General features: G+C 50.8%; 1 protein-coding gene across 2 annotated transcripts in view; it reads left to right on the top strand.

Moving 5' to 3' along the window:
* Positions 1 to 826: 826 nt before the first annotated feature.
* Tmem181 (transmembrane protein 181) overlaps positions 827 to 17,715 on the top strand; it is a 50,707-nt gene continuing 33,818 nt past the window's right edge. The window contains exon 1 of one of the 2 annotated variants that reach the window (XM_029471511.1): positions 827 to 1,035. In XM_029471511.1, coding sequence (XP_029327371.1) covers positions 905 to 1,035 — 131 coding nt within the window. In that variant the 5' untranslated portion in view covers positions 827 to 904. Of the gene's footprint in view, positions 1,036 to 13,239; positions 13,355 to 17,715 lie in introns of those variants that run through there. The other variant, XM_021186192.1, reaches the window with a different exon arrangement.

The raw sequence follows: 17,715 nt of genomic DNA on the forward strand, positions 1-17,715 counted from the left end.
CACACCACTCTCTTGGGATGTAATCTCACATGTGAGTTTTTATTGTGCACACTACTACACTTGTGGGATGAGAGACTTCTCTCCACAGGCAGTATTTTTGGGGAAGGAGAGTAGGAAGTGGCACCTTTCTTGGACACAACCCATTCATTATACTTAAAATAATATTGTGACATAATCATATATATATGTATATATATACACCTATATATACGCACACACATACATACATACATACATTCATACATTCATATGTACATACATACATGGATACACATACATAGATTTAACTTTTTCCCTGTATCTATGTACATCATATGAGTGACTGGGGCTGTCAAAAGGGAGTTGAATCACTAGGACCTGTGATCCACCATGTGGGTGCTAGGAACCGAGCGCAGGTCCTCTGCAAGAGCAACAAGTGCTCTGAACTGTTGAGTCATCTCTCAGCCCCAGGGATTTAGTTTTAAAGGCATTTTGAGTTTTGTAACCAGAAAGGGAAGTGGGCCTTGGGATCTGTCCGCGGTGCTGAACATGGTTGCCCGCTCCCAGACTTGAACATTGCCTACAAAACATGCCCCTGGGCCGGACCTCAAGCCGGTTTCCCTCATTTCTCTTCCAATTTCTCCCCTCGGTACCGGGCCCAGCGAGGATGGCACTGGGAGACTGGCGATCTAGTGCTTGGCCTCCCTCTCCTGGGTGGGTTCCCTGGCAGACGGGCGGTAGCCCGGGCCTGGGGTGGCGAGGTGGAGCCGGAGCCTCTGTGCGCGCCCCCTCCCCAGCTCCCAGCCTCTGCTCCTCCCCCTGACCGGTCCCGCCCAATCGCGCCGAAGGCTCGGGTGCCCGGAGCTGGCGGCGGAAAGGGGGCGAGGACGGCGATTGCGAGGGCGGAGCGCAGCGCGGCGCGGGCATGGACGCGGAGTACCCTGCGTTCGAGCCGCCGCTCTGCAGTGGCCTCAAGCAGCTGTGCCGGCGGCTGCAAGAGGCGTACCGCGAGCTCAAGGAGGACCTCGCGCCATTCAAGGATGATCGCTACTACAGGTAGGCGCAAGGGGCCCCAGCTCTGTGTCCCCACCGCCGCGCCCCAGCCCCGGAACGCTGAGCCTCGGGAAGGCGCGCGCGATTCAGGGTGCAAGGCGACCCCATGCATCTGGGTCCTTCTCCATCTTAGAACCCTGAGCAGAGAGGCTAGCCTTATGAACACCAAGCTTTCGTTCCTGCTTGGCTCCTCCCTCGTGCTCCCCTTTCTCCCACTCCTGCTGCCTAGCTGTTGCCACCGGGCCTGGCCAAACCCTGATTTGAGGAGCCTATCTCCTTCTCTTTCCCCATCTCTGCCTCCCCCACACAAACCAAAGCTAATCAGAATGGGGGCGGTCCTTCGCCTTTCTGCTGGGGTACTCTGACCTGGGTACATGGTCTCAAACCCCAGCTCGTACTCTTTCAGTGAAGATGCATGTAGCGGCCACATATGAGAGTCCAGAGAAGCTGTGGGTGGGGTTTATTTGAGCTCTCTTGTTCCCTCACCTGCATTGGAGGGGCGGAGGTGGAGCCCGCGGATGCTTGGGTTGCTTGCTGAAGGGCACCTTTCCCTTCCTCCCTGTGCTGTGCTTTCTGGTAGGGAAATGAGTCCTGCAGTCAAAGGCCTTGAATACCTAATGCCTTAAGCTGTAGGGAAAGGACTCTGCTGGGTCCAGAAGTGCAGGCCTTGGGTGATTATGTTAATGGCCAGCTGTGTGAGCTGGGAAAGTTACCTGAGCTGTATCTCAAGCTTCCTCATCCGTGAAATGGACAGCTTGGACCAGATTTCTGTAGGTGCGGAGCCTGACGTATGAGCAGTTTACATAGTTGGTGGTAAAGAGTGGCAAGCTATGTGCTGGGCTCATAGTTACACGGTTCTCCAAAAGCTGGGTCACAAGTAAATCTCCCCAAAGGCTCAGCAGCTTCCTCGGGCAGGATCAGGACCATGAAAGTTGTTACTGAATGGAAAGGCCAATTACAAAGAGATGTAGTGTAGGCAAGCGAGGGGACCGAGCCAGTAAAATCCCTTGCTTTGCGAGCATGGTGGCCTGAGTTGGCCTTGGACCCATGTAAGGTAGAAGGAGAGAACCAACTCCAAGGCAGTGGTGGTGCTCGCCTTTAATCCCAGCACTCGGGAGGCAGAGGCAGGAGGATTTCTGAGTTCAAGGCCAGCCTGGTCTACAGAGTGAGTTTCAGGACAGCCAGGGCTATGCAGAGAAACCCTGTCTTAAGAGAACCAACTCCAAAAGTTATCCTCTGACCTCTACAAACATGCTGTGGCATACATGTCCCAGGGATTCAGACATCATACACACACGTGCACACACATATAATAATAAATTTTAAAAGTATCTTGAAATGTGGCGCCAAGACCCTGTGAGCCCCATAATCCCACCAGTGAAGCCTCCTGGGAGATCTGGAAGGTAAAGAAGCTCTCAGATGTTTCAGATTGCATTGTTGACATAAGATAATCGCCCATCTCTTTTCCTACATGCGCCCCGCCACTCTGCTCCATGTCCACTGAGAATATTGCGTTGGTGAAGGAGCCAGCAAATAGGACCAAGATCCCCAGGCAGGTAGCAGAAAAGAGAATAAGTCACTCACGTGGTTAATCTGCAATTGGGTCATTCTATCTACACATTCAGCTGTTACCCAGTATCCCCTGTGCCTGTTTTACATGTGGGGGATTTGTCAGTGAGCAAGAAAGACTCCTGGCTAAATTAAGGAGCTTACAGAAGCCAGGAATTTCATGTTGTCATGAAAGCAAGCACAACTAATCAGGAGACACTTTAAGAAGAATAAGATGCTCACTGAATGGGGCAGCATGGAGGAAAGTTACAGAAGAAGGAGGAAGAGGACCACATGCCTGGAGCCATAAGATCATGATCTTAGGCATGGTCAGGTTGATTAGAAAACCTAATCTATAAAACCAAGACCAGCCATGATAATAAAAACACCCTGTCAAAGCAGCTGAAGGGAGAAGGGTTTGCTCTAGCTCACAATTTAGGGGTATAGTTCATGATTGCTGGGAAATCCAAGTGCCAAGAACTTAAAGCAGACATACAGTATGAACATACCGACAAGGGAATGGTGCTGCCCACAGTGGACAGAGGTCCCTACTTCCATCAACATAACCAAAACATGCCGCCCCCACAGGCTTGTCCAGGGGCCTCTCTTCCAGGTGATTCTATATTCTGTCAAGCTGACAGCTAACATTACCCATCACACCAGTGAATACAGATTGCATTAGAACAGTAATGTGAAGTGATTAGGGCACTGGGGGAAGTGGATAAGCAGTTTGGCTGCCTGTCCTATGGCAAGCAAGTGACTCTCTGTCCGTTGAGTTAGATTCTGAAGACAAATTTGCCACAGTCAGAAAGGGTCAGTGATTAAAGCTGCCCCCCACCGTGAGAGAAAGTGGACGGCAGGGTACTTTATACTGTCTCATGTGGCAAAGCACTTTGCAGAGAACCACAGAGACTTGCGTAGCAGGGAAGTATTTTATTAGGTCACTGAACTCTCCTCAGGTGCTCCTCTGAGCCTGTATATCAGTGGGCTATCCCTGTGAGCCCCAGCTGGAATGTTCTGGTTACAGTTACAGCTGCTGGGTCTGCCTCACTGGCAGGCGGACTTGCTACAACACTGTTAGCAGCTTCTCCTCTCACCATCTTTGTTTCCTCACGCGTGATTAATAACTAACGCGCACTGGTCCTTTTTTATCCCCTGGAGGACCAGGGACTAACCTCACATGTTGACAGTTTTCTCTAACAAGGTAAGGAAGGACCACAACTGTTAATGACTTGTCTCCCAACGGTGGCTGTGTGCCGTCAGTTACAAAATCTGCCCTTCGTGGAAGCTGCAGCCATGTGTTCAGAGGACTGACAACCATCTCCACAGATGAGAGATGACAATGTATTGCCTGCCAAGAAAGGGAAAGTGGAAAGGTTGTAAGCTGGGGAGCTGAAATCCGTGGCTAAAGCTCAAGCCTTTGAGAGCTCCCTGGGTTTAGAGGAAGCACTGAATTCCACCATGGGATCACAGCAGAAAAGTGAAGCCACTAGCTGTCATTTCCACAAAGATGTTTCGTGTGAAGATTCCCCCAGAGATGTACTCAGCCAGAGATGACAACCACCACTATAGGTCAGCTGAAGGTGAGGCAGACCACTTCTCTTTACAATTAACTGCTGTCCGGGGGTGGGAGTGGATAATAGCCACTTGGATTGCTTCTCATTCGTGTTCATGGGGAGGAGTGGCTGGCTTTCCATGAATCTCTTCAAAAAAGAAAGAATAGCTTTAAATCCAGTGTGCTTCCCACCGATGGCAACAGCAAAGACAGACATGCTCACAAGGACTTGTAACATCGTATACTTCAGATGGGGTGCAAGTGGGTGTCATCTCTGCAGACAATTGGCAGCCTCTGCAAAGGCTGCGTATAAGCTTAGCCGGGGTTTCCTCCTGAGTGTGGTGTCTCCTATAGAGACACAGACAGGAGTCCACTAAGACACAGGAAGCCGTTCGTATCAGAGCAGGTCTGTACTGATATCAGTACTGTATAATGTTCCCAAGATGGAACAGCCAAACATTCATCTACAGCAGAGCAGAGGAGTGCACTGCATGGACTACGAAGTGAAATATTCTGTGCTGATGAACACTTTACAGCTGCACGTGACAAGAACCTTCCAGTGTCAGGCTGAAGAAGCTAGAGTATACCTTGTTACCTGCACCATGGTCTAGCAAACTGAGCTAACTGGCTATGATACTGTAAGGTCATATCTTTAATATCTTGTTCTAAACGCCAAGAAGACTGACTCTCATGTGGTTAGGAGGAGGGTTTCATTGCCCACCTCCACAGTGACACCCTCTAACAAGGCCACACCTATGCCAAGAAGGCCACACTTCCTGGTAGTGCCACTTCCTGGGCCAAGCATATTCAAACCACCACACATATATACACATATATCAAACAAAATGACTTGATTGCGGGGTTTGAAGCCAGGATGTGGTGATCACAGAGGGCGCAGAACTGGAGAGACAGAGGTGACCCTGCACATTGGTCTGGGTGATGCTATAGAGACATATTAAGGTGAGCATCTGCAGGCATATGCTTCTCCATTCATGTTTCACATTTCAGCAGAGAACCCAAAAGCAAGTTAGCTCCTGCGTCAGTCACTCCTGCATCAGTCAGTCACGATTGCCTTTCCTGGGCACACTGGTGCAAAGATGGGATTAGTCTTGGCCACATTCGCACACTCTAGGAATTGAGGGCACAGGGAGCTTCCCCTGAGGTGTAGATCCTTGAAGAAGGAGGAAGGGTAGATTGCCAAACCACAGGGGTTCTGTAAGGAAGACGGTTGAGGTAATGGATGTGGGCCCGTCAGCAGCTAGTTCACAGCATGGGTGTGATGGCCAGGCTCCTTTGGAGCTCAGCCCTGAGCCATTTGTAATTTTCCATTTCCCCTACAAATTTGCACTTCATTTCTTCTATCATTTTCCTTTTGTAAAATACAGAGGTGATGAAGTTGGCTCCAGTGTTCTTGGTGAGAGCAGCAACTTCTAGAGGCAACACTTAAACAATACTGAGGCCTCCTCCAGGAGCGCATCCTGGCCTCCGTCTTGCTGGCCTGCTGTAGGCACTGCACAGAAGGAGGGGTGGCGGGGATGGTTTTGCAGCACGGAACAGTGAATGAATGTCGAAACACCAGTGCATTTACTGGCCAGTGCAGACTTATGAGAAAACAGATCTTGGAGGACAGGACATCAAAGCCATGGGGACTTGTTAACAAGGATCCTCCCTGCACATCAGAATCACCTGGAACCCATTACACACAGACACACAGACACACACAGACACACACACACACACTCACACACACACACACACACACTCACTCACAGTCACACACACTCACACACACACACTCACACACTCACACACACACAGACACACTCACACACACACACACTCACACACACGGGTGGGAGGGTGAGAGCACTCAGTGGCCACTGTCAGCAGTGACCTTGGCTGGTCCTTTGTTTACACATTTCCAGGTCAATCTGCCTCCTTTGGATCAATACAACTTGGATCAATACAATATCAAGTTTAAAGTCAGAGAAGCCTGCCTCTATTTAAGTCAGAAACATGTCTCCACTTTAGCCTAAGTGACTGAGTTAGCTGTGTATCCGAAGGTCATCTTATCTCATGGGTTCAAGTTATGGGGACACTTCATTGTAGTTTTTCATTAGTAATGTTTCTTCCCTCTCTCTCCCCCTGCCCCCTTCCGACCCCTCCTCTTCCTCTTTCATGAAAGGAAACTGATTTTCATATATATTTAAAGCATATTTATTATCTATCTATCTATCTGTGGGGAGGGTGGAGGAGTCAGAGCATTTGTGAGATTCAGTGTCCTGGGTCATCAGGCTTGGTGGCAAGCACCTTTACTTGCTGAGACATCTCACTGGCTAAGAATGTGATTTTTAGAATCTGCCTGTCTCCATCATTTCAAAATGAGAAAGATAACTTCATCAGCTTACTGGGTGACTTGAAATGTATGAGTTATTGTCCACATGTGGCTCAGTGATGGAGGCAGCTCATGCCATCTTGCTGTTCAGCAAGGTCTAGGGCCTGGATGAACCATGCACCAGAGGGCCTGAGGCGGCACATGTACGAGGGGTCAGTGGATGCCAGGACAAGGTGTATAATGCATCCACAGCTAGCCCAGCCCATGCCCACAGGCTTTCGCCTTTCATATTCTGAGATCCTGGTCCATCAATGATTTCTACATGTCTCAATTTTCCTTCAACAGGGACTCCTGTTCCCACTTCCTTTGGGAACAAGCACACTATCTTTTTCCAATATGTCTGGATTTCTCCCAGCCTGGCTCATCTTACTGAACAGGATCCTCTTGCTGTCTTTCCTCTGTATCAGGTTAAGATGTTAGCTCAAAGCTTGAAGTTCCAAACCCAAATTCTTCACATTTTCAATTCCTTTAAATATATCCCAAATTGACGTACTTTTAGCCATTTAGAGCCCAAAACTCCATCTCAACATCTGCTATATAAACTGTGACTTTTAAAGACCAAAATGGCTGTTGTCCTCTGACACAGAGACTTCTCTTTTCTGCTAAATGATGACACCCAGTCTCTTCACCCTTCCCAATTTCTTGCAGGGTCTCTTGAGGGGCTCCCACCAAAGAGAAAATTCCTCCTCAACCCCAACCATCAACCCAGAAGTGCTGGCTGGGCAGCCCACACCCCTGCCTCTCTATCAACTTATTGCACATGTTCTGCCCCAGCCAGGTCCCCAGTGAGCATCTAAGTGCAAGTCTTGGGTTCCTTCCAGGCATTAGCCTGATTGGGAAGGATTTGACCCTGAGATGGGATGTGCTTCGAATTCTTGTCCCTTGGTTCCAGTAACTCCTCGTGCCCTGGTTCTTCTTCCTCTTTGTCCACTGGTATGATTTCACAGACTCTCTCTAGCATGGTCTCGTCCTGTTACTGTGTGAATTAAAGTGGACCCTTCACTTGTTTCAAGCAAATAGCACCATCCAACATCCTTAAGAGGACCTGGGGTTGCTCCTGTGTGTGTGAGTTATATATGTTACAGAGGGACGTTAGCCAGGGTGTGTGTGTGAATCAGGGAGAACTACAGTAATGGAACCAGGCATTAATGACTCTTATCTCCTGGCTGGCAGCTTCCAGGTCAAAGGGAGAGGCTGGGCAGAGGTTCCCTGTAACTTATTATGGGGCAGGATCCTTAGCACCCTCGTACCTCTGACCTAGACCTCCGGACCTGCCCTGAGTCATCTCAGGACTTCTGCGGTTCTCTTTCTTTTGTTGTGGCATTGAGATGACTTGAGCCTTCTGGGATTACAACGTTCACCATCTTACATTGCATCTTTCCATTTACCTCATGCTGTATCCATGATGCTTGTGCCATGTTGCAGATACATCCACGATGCCTTCAGCTCGTGTCCTTAGCCTGGGCTGAGTGCAGTCACAGCAGCAGAAGCTGCATGCTCACCAGACCTCTTGGTGGTTCAATCAAGCTTTTGTTATTTCTGTGAGAGCCTTATGGTGAGCACTTTATTTATTTATTTATTTATTTATTTATTTATTTATTTATTCCTGGCCTGTGACTCTGCAGTCTATGCTGGCCTTGAATGCATGATTGTTCTTCCCCAGTGCTAGTATCATAGGCATGAGAGATTGCCTTGGTGTCTCTCTCTTTTTAATTGTTATTTATTTATTGATTAGTTGGTTGGTTGATTGATAGGGTCTTACTATGTTGCCCTGGCTGGCTTGGAATCACCATGTAGACTAGGTTGGCTTCAAACTCAAAGATCTGCCTTCCTCTTCCCCTCACATGCTGGGTGTTCTTAATTTCTAAACTGTGTAGGGAGGTAGTGGTGAATGTGTGTGCATGCACATACGCATGCACGTGGCTGTGGGAACTAATAAGGGGCTGTAGAGGAAAGAAGGGGAAGGGAGGATAGCCCACATCCCGCCAGAGTTCCTCCTATGCTCTGGGCAGGCAGACACGGGAAGGCTGCGAGACGATTTTCACTCGGCCCCGGGTGGCCACTAACCCCACTTGACGGGGACGGGGGGTGGGGGGGTGGACAAAGGGCAGCCCCTGAAACCAGAGGGCCCGGGCGACACCCTGTAGCCCCAGGGTTATGGGAGAGAGGGTGGAGGGAGAGAGGTTCCCACACAGGCGAGAGTGTGCAGAGGGCCTTGATGAACAGAGACAGTCTAGTTTTAGAGCTTTATTGTAGAAAGTCAGGGGGAAAGAGAGAAGGTAGAAAAGAGAGAGAGACTGGCCATGGCCAGGAGGAGAGAAGGGGAAAGGAGAGAGAGAAGAAAGGCTAGAGAATAAGAGGGAGAGACCAAGAAGGAGAGAGAGTAAGAGGAGCAAGAGGAGTGAGAGATCGAGGAGGGGCCAAACAGCCCCTCTTAAAGTATGCTACTATCTTTTCTGTTGCTAGGTAATTGGGGAGGAGTCTAGCCTGAAGGTCAGAAGCTTGGGACATTGCCTACATGACTACTAACCATGCTTCTCCTTTGGGGACTGAGGGGGGCGGTAACTTCAACAGGAGCCAGGGTCCAGGAGACATGAGAGAACTCCTTCTGCCCCATGTAGGTGAATTATCACCACCGGGTCCTGGGGTTCAACATCTCAGCTAGACTGGAGACCAGACTGTCTTTGCATAGCCCAATGCCCCACATGTGGGCACACTATGCATTCACAGAAGCCAGAAGAGGACTTCCTGTTCTTTCATTCTTCATCTTACTCTCTCACTGAGCCTGGAGCTAGGCTGGAAGCCAGGAAGCTCCGGCAATTCTCCATCTCCACATCTCACAGTGCAGGGGTTGCAGAGGCCTGCACAACCATGCCTGGCTTTCTTTTTTAAATTAACTTCTTAATTAAAAAAAAAATTAACTGGGTTGTGATACACATCTTTAATCTCAGCTCTCAGGAGGCAGAGGCAGGTAGTCCTTTGAGTGTGAGGCTAGCCTGGTCTACAGAGTAAGTTCCAGGGTGGCCAGGGCTATACAGAGAAACCCTGTCTGGAAAAACATAAAATAAATAAATAAATAAAATTTCCGTACAATAGATTTTAACCATGGTTTCCCTTTCCCCAACTCCTCCTAGGCCCCTCCCACTCCCTACCCACTCAGCTTCATGTTTTTTCTTGCCTGGCTTTCCTCATGGGTTCTGAGATCCAAACCCAAGTGCCCATGTGTGCCTAGAGGCACCCTTGCCCATTGAGCCGTCTCTCCAGCTCTCTCCTCCCCACACCTCTCTCTCTCCAGGATCTCTCACTGCCTGGGGATCAACACCTCTGCCAGGCTGGCTGGTCTCTGCCTTCCCCATGATGAGGTCACACAACCCCACCATGCCTGTCGGCTTACTGTGGGTTTGGGGGTAGGGGGTGTTGAATCCAGGTCCCCATGCTTGCATGGCAAGCACTGTATCAACTGAGTCATCACTGCACCCCCAAGTCTCTTTCTAAAATATTTTGTAGCATCTCTCCTCCTATCCTGAAACCCCTGAATACTATCCAGAATGACTCTGTGACTTTAAATGATTACTTTAGTGTGATCCAGATGAGCCAGGTATGAAAGGTAAATCCTGACAGACAGATGCATTGCACCATAAGGACGCCTCTCAGGGAAAGGGCATGGGAAGCAAGCTTTCTCCAAGCTACCACCTTAGGCCCTGTGTGCAGGGACACAACTCTAATCCCACCACTGGTACTCTAGGTGCACTCACAGAAGTCCACCATGACTGCTTGGGTTTGCTTGGCCCAAGTCACTGCCATGCCTGCCCTGGAACTTTCTATTCTTCATCCTACTGTATCCTTAGTGTACTGGAGTTGTTTGGTTTAGTCCAGAGCCAGGAAACCAAGAGCAAGACCCCTATCTATCTATGTGTTCAAGGCTACAGCAGAGGACTTCTTCATGACCCTGGGTCCTGTAGCTGGATAGATCATCATGTGCCTAGGTCTGACCCACCTCAGCCTTCTCTTCCTCGGGAGTTCATAGGACATTAGGATCTAACTGAGCAGCCTTTAGTTTGTTACTGAACTGAGGACAGACTACCTGCCTGAGGCACAGGCGCTTGTGCCTGCCTGCTCTCAATCCCTCTCCCTGTCTCCTGCCACCAGAGACCCCTGGTTGTGGGTGCTGCCTCTATGATTGGGGGTGGGGGTGGTGGGAGCCAGTGGGCACTCCTGCCTTTCTCTGCTCCCTGTGGAATGAAGGAGCCAAACAGCACTTGGGAAGACTGAGGAAGCAGTGATGTCTGTCTCTGTTGTCTTCGTGCACCCATGGACGGCCAAGAGCCCCTTTAGCCATTGTCTCCCAATTGGCATAGCAAACAATGCCCATTGAGCTTTCCCACCAAACCTCAGCAGGATGCCAGGGTAGGGATTTAGCCTCTAAGTGAGCTAACTGTATGGTCCACAGTTTGTCCCTTGATCTGTGACTGCAGTGATGAGTCTAGGGTGAAGCTCCATGGTTTGTTTGTTTGTTTGGTGGTGGGGAGGACTTTCTGAGGTTCTGGAAAGGGCAGATCCTGTTAGGGTCAGGGTCATGTCACGGCCACTGTATAGACTGGAAGCTTCTGTCTATATAAAAGTAAACTCCTGCTTCCTCCTGCAGGGAACTGCAGAGCAGAACACTGCCCCTTCCCGCTGCAGTGAGCTGTAGCTTTGCCAGGGTCCCCAGCATTAAGGCATGGATGGCTAGTGTCACTCACCACCACTCTGCAGAGCCAGCAGTGCTGCATCTAAGATTGTTGCTGTCAAGAGTATTAGCTTTAGCCAAAAAGAGGATTTCTTACCAGGATACAGAGAATATTCTCAGAACCGGAGCTCAGCGATGCAGCTGGTCCCAGGAAGAGCTGTGGTAGATTAGTGGACATGCACCCGAGCCCTGGAGGGAGGCTAACAAAGCACCCATCCCTAAGCTGCACCTCAGATCTGCTTTAACTGGGTTGAGGGTTCTTAAAGCTCCCCAAGCGACCGGTCGATCGATCGATCGCACTTCAGCACATTCTGTGACCCACTGTCCTGCGCTCATTTGCTCTTCCGCCCCTTTGTCTCATCACCCCGGTCTCGTCCCATCCTGAGCTGAGGTTGCCTGTTCAGCAGGAGGAACTCAGGTAGACGCTCACTGAGGTTACCATGGAGACCTTCTGCTGGAGCCTCCTGAAAGCCCCAGAGGACCAGCAGTCATTCCCAGATGTCTTATTTAGCATCTCCATAGCAACCTTGGCTTCTTAGTGCAAGATCCCTTGGTCAGTATCTCCGATCTGACTCTGTCCAGACTCATGCTGTCCCTGTTTCGACTTTGCCTCCCTTGTCCTGGTGAAAACTCACATGGTTTCAGCCTTTGCCACCACACACTCTGGCCCTTAGTGCTGCCTGACAGGGGAGCTTGTCTGTCACTCCTGAGCTGCCCGGTACCTGTGGCCCTGGCCCAGGTTGTTTGCCGCGAAGAGTCCTTGTCGGGTGTGTAGATTAGACTTTAACCCATGAGGAGCGGGTGATAGACAGGACGGGGCCAAGAAACTGCTTCTGGACTCTGTTTCTGGCAGTTTCTCTGTCACTAGCCTGTAGCCCACACAATCAGCTATGTGAAGTGAAGCTTCCAGCTGCCTCAGAACCTCTCTGCCTGTGTCATCTCTCAAGCTTTCATATTCTTGATGAAGTTAACATGAAGACCGCTCTCCCTGCTTCTGTCCTTGAGAGGACCAAGATAAAGATGTGCTTTTAAATGTTAAGACAGTTCACCTGGGTAACTGACAGAAGCAACCAACAATAATAAAAACCAGGGGTTCAGAATGTGATCTGAGCCTTGCCTGGCTCTGGGAGATGAGGGAGTGTCTCCAGGATGTAGGACTTTCATTGCTTATATGATGAAAAGTCTTAGGCCAAGCAGAGCCACTGGTCACCCTGGTCAGAAGGTGAGAGCTCTTACTGGTCCCTGCCTTCTTGTCTTTGATCCTCAGTTCTCTCAAATTTTAGAAAGCAGGCAGGCTGGTAACTGGTAGTCAATTAGTAAGGAGCTCCTGAATCATTTGGTTAATTCTCATGTGCACAGTGTTGTCCATGCTAGCTGTCAAATCTTGGAAAGAGGAGGCCCATCAACAGTGGCAAAACAGGGGAAGGTGGTGGAATACAGGGATATAGCGTCCGTTTCACTATGGTAGATTGGGATTGATGCGAACAACTCCTGCACCACCGATAGCTGAAGGCCGCAAAGGAGAAGGGCACTCGCTCACTTAATAAAGGAGACCTGAGCCTAAGCCCTGCAGGCCAGAGGGTGAGAAGCTGCACTGGGCATGCTTCCTCTGCTTCTGGGTTGCCATGTACCAGAAACCCGCGGTCATTCGTTTTAATGGTTGCCAGAGACGTGCCAGTGGCGTGGCACATGTTAACGCCTTAACACAGTAGTAAACTTTCGACAGATACTAATCTTGCCTTGCATACTTCCCTCTCCTTCGGAGGGGAAGAAAAGAGGGAGCAGCCATGATGAGTGTCTGGGGACTTGGACCCAAGGCCTTTGGGGTCCGTACCCTTCGGTGGTCGGTGGCCTCGCTTCTGGGTTAGCCCGGACGCCTACCCACGTGACAGGTGTCCGGCGCGAGAGCTGCGGGAGGCTGCCCCGCCCCGCGGGTCCGCGGCTTCCGCGCACGTGACCGCGCAGTCGCGCTCTGATGCGTTTTCCGCGGCCGGCTGCTTGGCCTCGCTGGTGGCTCCGGCGGCGGCTGCGGGACGCCGGGCGAACTCGGGGGGATCCGGCGGGGGCCGGGGACCCGAGGCTCGGAGATGGAACCGTAAGTGGCGGGGCGGAGCGTCCCGGGGCCCGAAGTTAGGGGTCCCCGGCTCACGCGCGCCGCGGAGCTCAGGGCGCGCGAGGGTTTCAGCGGGGACCCGCGGAGAGGGCTGCTCCGCGTCCGGAGTCGGTGGGGGCGCCCGGGCTCTCGCATCCGCCAGCTGGAGCTGGACACCCCCACCCCCCCCCACACACACACACATCAGCTGCGATCGGAGTCCCCAGCTGCCCCCGACGCGCTTCTCGGTGGCGTTTGGTGACGTGGGCACGCTGGAGCTGGCACAGCTCTCTCGTAAGATCTCTCGGGTGCTGAGTTTTATATGAGTTTTACAATCTGCTGACTTGGGACCCGAGTGGTTTCTGTAAAGTGCCGAGGTTTTAACGAGGAAAACTCAAACCCCAGGGACGCCATCCCTGAAGCTGTCGTCGACACAGCTGTCGTTGGGGTGTGCACCGAGGTAGCGGTGAGGGCGTGCCGGGAGTTGGATGGCCGGGCGTGGAGGTTGGTAGGTGGCCTCGGGGCGACCGGATGCAATTCCAAGGCTCATTTAGGGGTTCTGGAGGCAGCAGGGTAATTTGGGAAGCGTTTTCTCAGTGCAAGAGTCCACGATGGGAAGCCTTTCCTCGTACTTGCATAGAAGTTTGACTTTGGTTACTTCAGCCAGTGATGGAATACCCGAATCAGGTGAATTAGAAGCCAGCTGGAGGTGAGTTAGCCTTGGGGATCTCTGCATAACTTACAAATAGTCCTCACATTCTTGGGAATGGAGTTAAGGTTCTGGAGTAAAATAGCAGCTCCACGCTTCAGGGTGTACTCACAAGCCTGGATCTGCCTGCCAGTCTAAAGTCCCCCTCCTCAGAGAGGATGTGAGGGAGTTGGGCCTCGACCAGATCTGCAACCCAGAAGTCTGGGTTACTGGATAAGGAACTAGACCCGGGATGGGAAAGCCATTGCTAGGAAAGGTTACTGGGAGAGATTGCAGACTCCAGCTTTGTAACGACCTGTTACTTATCGTGGGGCAGCCCTGGGCGTTTGCTGTCTCCGAGACAGATCTTGGGATCTGGTAGGCAAGAGTAGGGTAATTTTCTTATGAATCAAAATGATGTCTAAAAAAATTAAAGAAAACTTCTTAAATGTTAACTGTGGTAGAGACTGTTGTATCTCTTTTATTTTTATGTGTGAGAATACGCCGTGTGTGTGTGTGTGTGTGTGTGTGTGTGTGTGTGTGTGTGTGTGCTGGAGCCCAAAAAGGCCAAAAGAGAGTGTGGGCTCCCCAGAGCTAGAGTTACAGGTGGTTGTGAGCTTCGTGGGTGGGTGCAGGGAACCGAACTGGGGTCCTCTGGAAGAGTGGTGAGCTCGCTTAACTCCTGAGGCGTCTCTGCGGCCCCTACCGTGTTCCTTTATACCTATATTCTTCTGGGCTTCTCATTGATAACCTCCTAGAAAGGAGTTTCTCTACTACGCCAAGCTACAGATGTGAAAAAGGAAACGGGCATAGGGGTGAGCGAGTGCCTGGATAACTCAAGCCTCACTGAGGGGGTGGCTTCCATGGCCAGGCTCCAGAGCCCACACTCGTGACAGCAGCCCACATCTGTGTGCTCCGTCAAGGGTGTTGGGTAATCCAGCTTCACCCTGGGTTCTGGGACTGTTCAGCCTGGGCCCACTGGCCACATGCAGGTGGGCTGACCCATGTCTGACATGCTTCCTCCTCCTGTTTGGCTTGAGAGGGTGTCTGATGACCTAACCAGCATGCATCTGTGAGCCACTGGGCTTACGACCCAGGAAGAATACACTTGATCTCATGCTTTCTTACTGAGCCTTCCTCTGTTAAAATGTGGTGAGGTTGTTAGGCCTTGAATGGCCACGGAATGCCTGCCCAATGGTTTGTAGTTTAGCTGGTTGAAATTTCAACCTTCAGCCCCCCCCCCGACCCCCCGACCCCTGCAGAAGTTTCCTGTCAAATGTCGGTCATTTAAAAGGTGACTGTAGAGAGGTCATGAGGGGGATGGTAGACCACCCTTCCCAAAGCTAGCCTTTCACATGATGGGAGTACACCGTAGGTTCAGATCCTACCCCTACCTCCTGCTGACCTGAAACCTGCCCCCTATTTCCCCTTATACAAAATGGCCTGGTAATACCTGTGCCCAGTGTTAGTTCCCCAGGTAGCTGACTGGTGTCAAGAAGGGACACAGGAAATAACAGCTTTCCCTCTCAGTGGCTGGGGCTAAAGGTGCAGAGGTTTTTTGCACAGTGGATCTTCAGAGATATGCTAAGGTCTAAATTTTGGTCTGTTCTGTTTTGTATTTTCAAAAATAAGGAGAAAATCTGGGCATGGTGGGGCATGCCTGGAGCTCTTGGTCATATCTGAGGAGGCTAGGGCAAGAGGGTCTCTTGAACCCAGGTGTTTGAGTCTAGCCTGGGCAACAAATTAAAATTCTGCTTGAAAAATGAAACAAGTTGCTGGGTATGGGGAACATGCAGAGGCAGGTGGTCTCTCTGCGTTTGAGGCCAGAGAGTTGTAACAGAGCAGGATCCAGGCCAGCCAAGGCTACACCACCGGGGGGCGGGGGGGGGGGCACGGACTATAAATAAATCATAATAAAAGAAGGTTCCCCTTCCAAGACCTCGCAAGTGATAACGACCGTGATCCAGATTCAGCTGCTTTCTCACTGCGTTCTACATTTGTTCTGTAGATTGACAACCTGTAACAACAGCCTTCTAAGGACTCGGCTTTCCCTATCCTATAGAGGAAGGAGAAAATGTCGCTTGCATGGTAGAAAGTGGGGACCCAGGCTTCTGGGCACAAAGCCAATACACTGAGCCAAAGAAGAGATTGTTCTTATGCCATTGTGAAAAAAAAAAAAATTGACTCTTCACTGGAATGTGAAGTGGGATGGTAGATTTAAAACCCTTTTTCTACCGAAGTGGGGAATCTGGGTATAATTTGACTGAGTGGTAAACCTGTCATACTATGCAATGCTACAGGTTAGCGCTTCTTCCGGAGGTGTCTTCCTCCACCTCCGGCATCCACCACCTTGCACTTTGAGATGGTCTCTCACTGAATCTGCAGCTCACAGATTTGGGTAGAATGGCTGCCAGTGAGCTCCAAAAATTTACCTGCCTTTGCCTCCTCGATGCTGGGATTACAGGCGTGTGGCGGGTTGTGCCTGGGGTACATCTCACTCAAACCACCACAGTAGCTGAGTTTTGAATGTGCCCAGCCTGGCGTCTGTGCAGGCCAGGTGACATCGTGTGTTCCTTGCAGGTGACGGTTTGGGCTGCTGTTGGGTACTGTAAAGGTGATGATGGCTAGCAAGGGCACCCTGAAGGGGCTTTCTCACACTCTCCACTCAGCTAAGTCCCTCCTTGTCGTTTACTTCCAGGTCTGGACAGTCATTAGCTCTCGTCCCCTGCCCTCTGCAGTACCGTTTTATGGACTGAGGAGCCTGTGTGGCAGAGAGAAATGCTTAGTGGGCATCATGGTGGGGGCAGGGACTCAGAGGCACTCAGCCAGACTAATGGAGACTGGACTTTCCAGCTGGCCACGTCAGGATGCTACATGCACCTGCTGAGCGAGCACAGCCATTGAGGACTGTGGCGTGGATGTTGGTCAGAGAGCCTTTGGGCCAAAGTGTCACAGAGCTGCTTTGCTTGCCTTTGATGTAGAAGACAAAACCAGCCACAGATGCTACTAAAACCAGACCTGGGTTGACTGTTTAGCAGAGCAGAGAATGTAGTAGAACCCAGAGCAAGAAAAAGATAGGCCGGGGCAGAGAAAGTAGAGCTTTGGTACCCTGAAGTGATTGGAGATTTGCCATGTATAAGACACATACTGTGAGCAGCAGGCAGTTCTGGGCTGAGGAGGAAGGAGGGCAGACAAATAGTTGGTCACGTCTAGTAAACGCCTCAGTCCTGAGAGGTAGCCTGCACTTCCTCTCACAGTGGTTGGGGTGTCTCACCCAAGACAGGAGAGGCACCTGGGGGCTGGCTCTAATAGATCAGCCAGTGGCAGTGGGAAGGGCAAGTCCTGCTGGCAGGATGCCTAATAACTGTCAAATGTTGAAAACATGAAAGATGCTGGCAGATAGGGATGGACTCTCAGACCTGTGGGCCTTAGTATTTTAAGTTGGGGGGGGCATGCGTGCTCATTGGAGGCTTTTGGCTTTAATAGAGGGTCTTGTGGGAAGTGGCTTAGCTTGCAGTGGGAACGTGATCTCAGTTCCTCAAAAGTCGGTGGCTTATGGCCAGGCTCAACCCAACAAGGCCAGACTCCAGTGACTTTAGATGTGACTTTCCACCTCCACACCAGACTTCTTGTGGCATCTACGATTCGGGCTTAAGCAACTAGGACCTCAAGTGAA

This window comes from Mus caroli, chromosome 17 (assembly GCF_900094665.2).
Source record: "Mus caroli chromosome 17, CAROLI_EIJ_v1.1, whole genome shotgun sequence".
In the NCBI taxonomy this organism is placed as follows: Eukaryota; Metazoa; Chordata; class Mammalia; order Rodentia; family Muridae; genus Mus; species Mus caroli.